The 5,912-nt window shown below is 27.7% G+C and overlaps 1 protein-coding gene across 1 annotated transcript in view; it reads right to left on the bottom strand.

Annotated features, from left to right (window-relative positions):
- qm (geranylgeranyl pyrophosphate synthase quemao) overlaps nt 1–4,808 on the bottom strand; it is an 8,072-nt gene extending 3,264 nt beyond the window's left edge. Inside the window, exon 1 of the mRNA XM_011648429.3 lies at nt 4,512–4,808. Within this exon, the coding sequence (XP_011646731.1) occupies nt 4,512–4,577 (66 nt within the window). The 5' untranslated portion in view covers nt 4,578–4,808. The remainder of the gene's footprint in view (nt 1–4,511) is intronic.
- Nucleotides 4,809–5,912: the final 1,104 nt, after the last annotated feature.

Below are 5,912 nucleotides of genomic sequence, written 5' to 3'. Positions count from 1 at the left end.
TACTACTATTAAATATCATGAAGTCTGGATGAATTTTTTAGGAGACCTAAAGATAATTGAAGAATATTGATATTAGAAACTATTGTAATAAATTTATGATCGTTAATATAAATATTTGAATAATAAATTATTCAAATTCATAATTTAATGATACAAATGCTCTATAAATAAATGCACACTTTATTGGTATAATATTATATACATATATGTATGGCTATAAAATTATAATCTTTTTTATAATTATCATTTTTACAAATAATAATAAAATAATTATAAGCACAATTATCAAGCACAAATACCTATAAATTTTTAGTCAGTTTAAAAATTTTTAATCAATTTTAAATAAGATTAGATATGAGCAAGTTTTGTGCGTGCGTGCGTGCGTGCGTGCGTGCGTGCGTGCGTGCGTGCGTGCGTGCGTGCGTGCGTGCGTGCGTGCGTGCGTGCGTGCGTGCGTGCGTGCGTGCGTGCGTGCGTGCGTGCGTGCGTGCGTGCGTGCGTGTGCTAAGGAATATCGGAAATAATATATATGTAATAAATAATAAATTAATATTACATTATGGATCATACAAAATTTTAAGTTATGCATAATCACGTGATCGTAAGATTGTCAGTCGGTAATAGTATCTCATCGATGTGTATATGTACTATGACGGACTTAAATATAAGATTGATTATAGAATAATCATATTCATAGTCGATGTTCCTAGTCCAGTCTTACATTTAAGATTATCTTATGCAAAATGTCTCAAAATGCTATCAGGCCATTTCAATGAACAAGATCTTAAGATGACTCGATTTAAGACAATTTTGAACATAAAAATTGACTAACATAAATTAGTTAATTCGGGTTTCAGATCGTTTTAACATCATTTTAATCCGTTTAATCAATAAAATGGCCGTAGCAGTATAACATCTTAAACTCGTGATTAAGATGATCTTAACATAAGAATTGAGTATGAATATCGACCTATGAATACCGATCTTCTTAGGTAAAATTTATATGGCTATCTTATTGATTGAAATGTAATCTTAAGACAATCTTAAATATAAAAGCTTCCAGATGTGTTAGACCTAACAAATATAGATATATAACTATATATCTGTTCATATATTATATTATAATAAAACGAAATATAACAAATAATATAACAAACATATTGTATGTAACATCCATGTTAGTTGATTTTCCTCTCATTGGATGTTAAAATTATATAATATAAGATATAACTGAAATATTATATAATTGCAGTATAAGTAATTTTTAATATTATATAACAATGATCAAATAATTTATTATATTATAATTATTTCTTTGTCAGCTTTAATTTTTAATTAATAATTGTAGTGTCAAAATTATATTTAATTTATTTTTATCTTGGAGTTTCTCTTGGAGAGATTTCATTTAAAGGGAGCCCCATTTTGAGAATTCATCTTCAAAAAACTATTTCATTAGAAATGAAATAATATTGAAATAATGTCATAATACCGTATCTTTTATTCTATCCTATATGGTTTTTATTTACGAGAAATATGAAATAGAAAGGCGGCAATACAAGCATTGCCGCATTGCCGCAAGCATTTAAATTAGAGTTCCGCATAATTCAAATTATAATATCAAATTATAATATTAATATAATATAATTTATATTGCAGTTATATTATTGTTCGTTTATAACATATAAATAATGAAATAGTGTAATAGTTTCATAACCTAGTTTTATATATATATATATATATATGAAGTAAAGTTACACAATTATAATATAACTAAAGTATAACTGTTATGTCATATGTTACTTTTATGTTATATAACATTTATATTCGGTGTTTTCTGAGAAAGTACGACTCAATGTATTGGTCCGCTGTCAGCAATAAAACATCAATGAATGATACTGGCGCAGTACCAAAAATTATATTTTTTGAGTACCGATTATATATTGTTTAGCAACACCATTGTATAATAATTGTTAATATTAAATATTGATATTCTTTTTTTTTTAAATTTTAGTACCGTCCAATGCAAGAACAGAAAACAAACCTTTGTATAATAGTAACTATAGTTACAACTATAGTAGTAACACTACTGAAAGTCAATGATCCTATGTCATTGATTGATACTGAGTTAATATCTTCTCCAGCTTTACAACCCTTCAGATTTTTATTTCCTGAACAATTCCATTCCTCTCTATCTTCAGCATTTCTCTTCCGATCTCTGATTTCCATCGTCCTTCTATATTCCATTCATCTTTTTCTCAGTCTTTCTCTTGGTCTAATTTTTACAGATTTCCACTCTGTTATAAACTTTTTATTTTCTATCTCTATCTATCTGCATCCATATCCCAGCTACTTAACCCTTTGCACTTTAATAAATTTAATATGTTCTCATGATTGTTAATCAGTGCATAGAGTTCAAAATTCATGCATATTTTCATCATCAGGCTTTATTATCATCTTGTATAAATTTTCTTTAATATTTTACATTTGAAGTTTTTAAATTTTCTTCGTTTTTCTTACTTAGAATCCATGCTTTACTGTCATAAATCACAATAGATCTTAAGCTTTTGTAAACTTGCATCTTTGATTTGTGATTTAGGATTTGATAATATAATGGACTTTTGTTTGCAAAATAAGCTTTATTTCTTTTTCCTATTGTTGTTTTTATTTCTAATAGAATTATTTTTATTTACAAGTGTTCCTAGATATAGTAAAGTTAGTTGTTCTTTTAAAACTTTGTGCGTTTTTGATATTAGCATGTATTTTATTTTTCTTGGTTTATTATATACAATCCAACTTTTATTGTATTTTATTATATTTGTTTTTCCATCTTAGCAAATGTCTCCTTTTTGCTTTTTGTCACGATCCATTATAACAATATTGTCAGCATATGTGCTAATTTATTTACTTTTAGTAATTAGATTTTCATTGGAACTTTGGATATGGCTGCATATATTAGATTAAAGAGAATTGTCGATAAAGCATTTTCTTATCTTACATAATTATTAATTTCAAAATTATTTGTCTTCATATTTTGTATCATTACTACCGCTTTGATATCAAATGCACTATTTTGACTAGCTTATTGAAAAAATTAATTTAGAAAAGTTTATTGAGAAAAGTTTTAAATAATTTCTATCTATTTATTGTATCAAATGCTTGCTAGAAGTCAAAAAACAAACTATTTATATTGATGTTATACTTATGTCCTCTTTCTAATATTTATCTCATCATGTATATATGATCTATCGTGGAACATTGGGTCAGAATCCACATTAATAGTCACTTTCTATAGTCAATTTCTTTATAGTTTTTATAATCCTGTTTGTCATCCTTTTTAAGATAAGATGATTCCATTCTTCAGAAATTATCTCAATTGGGATTTGTCCCAAATTAGATTTATAAGACTGTCGATATAACATAATACTACATGTCTATCCATTTTGTAACAACTCAGCGGTCACATCCTGCTTTATTATTTTTTAGAAATTTTATTATCTTAATAATTTCATTTATTGACGTTCTCTGAATTTCTGACTTTTATATATTCTGCTTCATCTTCATTTTATTCTTTCATTAATATTTTTCTTTTCTCTATTCAATAATTTCCAAATTATTCTTGCTACTTTTTAAATGTGAGTTTTATTTATTGAAGTGTTCTCTTTTTTACCCTTATACAAATGTTCTCTTGATCTGAATTCTTTGAAATATTGCTTTACATGAATTATGACTATAGAATTTGTTATATAATTGACTGCTATTACTATCCTATTTTCATCATTATAGTATTCTCTCTTTTTCCTTCTATGTAATTTAGTAGCTGCTCTTCCCTTATTGTAATATTGAATTCTATTATTTTTCATTTCTCATTATAAATACTTCTTGCTTCATCTTTCTTCTTTATTGCTTTATATTCCTCATTAAACTACTTTGAATTATTTTTTATCTCCTTTATCTTCTGCTGCTTTCATTTTTGCTCTATTTATCCTCAGTCCCATCCAATTCTGCTTTCACTGCTTCCTAATATCTTCTTAGACTAATATTAAAATAATATCAAATTCTAGATATGATACTGAGAACTGATTCTGCATTAGATTTATCATCTCAATACTATGCATATTATGCCAATATTGAATCAATATTAACATACCTTACCAGTATAATATCAACATCTATTATTAGGCCAAAACAGAGCCCTTGAACCGTCTGTAAATCCCCTGGATTAATTATGGCTGCATCGAATAAAGCACTATTAGCGCTACTCGCGTCGTTCTATTTTTATCATTAGATATAAATTAAGGATAGAATGATGCGATAGCACCGATAGCGCGCTTCCCGAACACAGTCTATGAATATCGGGCATAATTTTCCTTTCTAGAATTGGTAAAACCAATGCAATAGAAACAAAGGATGCACACATTAATACATGCCCATATTAACACATTTTATTTTTCAATAATATTAAAAAAGAAGTGAAGCAAAGAATTCATTCATTATACTTTGCGAAAACTAACCTCATCTTCTTCTCTGTTGCCGCTTAATGAATAATAAAAAGGGTTAGGCTTATTGATGGTTGTCATGTCGCGCGAAATAGTGATATCTTTTTTCCCGGGGTTTTACGTCTAAATAAGATAACTGCTTCGATAAGTCAGAAAAGATGCGAAAAATAAATTTGTAACGGCGGCGTAGTCCGGCATAAGTGTTAATCGCAATGTTCATAAGCTATCATAAACATCCGCCGGAGCATTACGTAGCACTGACCATGAGTTTGTTTTTTATTTCCGCACTAGGGCTACGATCAATGACTGCGTTCAGCAGAGAAGCAGATCAGTAAGCAGTGATTCTTTATTATGATTGGTTTTCACACTTAAATTCAACGAAGATCTAAAGGCAAGGACCAATCATATTGAAAAATCACTGAGTGTTCACTGATCTGCTTTCTCTGCTGAACGCAGTCAATGGGTGTTTACGACAAATGATCAGGGACTCTATTCTTGAAACATATCGCATACGAAAATCCTATAATATATGTTACATAAACTATAGGATTTTCGTATACGATATGTTTTAAGAATAAAGCCCCAGATCTCTGATCGGACAAAGCAGTGGCACTCAACTAATAGACTCTTTAAATTTCCCTAAACTAATCCGGATCAGTGATCTCTGTCTCAGCATTGATCGGATCAATCATGGATTAACGAAGCATAAAAGCATTTTTGTTGAAAGGTAATCCTCTCTTTACTTTTTTTATATGAAATATTAAATAATTTTACGAAATATAAAATAAAGTAATAAATTTGAATTTATATATTGTAATATTTTTTGTACTAAACATTTTTTTCGGTGAAAATAATCCATTTCAAGCTTGAAATTATATTGAAAAAGTGTGAAGTCGTACAAAGTTAATAAAAATAGATAAAAAATTTTTTATTTAACAATTTTTTAATAAGATATTTTTTTTATTTTTATTTTATTTTTTTATTATTAACTTTGCGCGACTTTGCACTTTTTCAATATAACTTCAAACTTTAAAATGGATTATTTTTACAGAAAGAAATGTTTAGTACAAAAAATATTACAATATATAAATTCAAATTTATTACAAACTTTATTTTATATTTTGTAAAATTATTTAATATTTCATATAAAAAAAGTAAAGATAGAATTACCTTTCAATAAAAAAAAAATGCTTTTATGCTTCGTTGATCTGATCAATGCTGAGACAGAGATCACTAATCCGGATTAGTTTAGGGAAATTTAGAAAGTCTATTGGTTGAGTGCCACTGCTTTGTCTGATCAAAGATCTGATCATTTATCGAAAACATTCAATGTAACACTACAAATGCTTCGATGCGTTTGATTGTCCAATCAAAACAAAGAATTTTATTAATGCATCAATCAGAAAATGCTTCAAA

Source organism: Pogonomyrmex barbatus, unplaced genomic scaffold (genome assembly GCF_055798465.1).
Source record: "Pogonomyrmex barbatus isolate J1 unplaced genomic scaffold, ASM5579846v1 scaffold7, whole genome shotgun sequence".
NCBI lineage: Eukaryota > Metazoa > Arthropoda > Insecta > Hymenoptera > Formicidae > Pogonomyrmex > Pogonomyrmex barbatus.
This window is presented reverse-complemented; position numbering and strand designations above follow the sequence as displayed.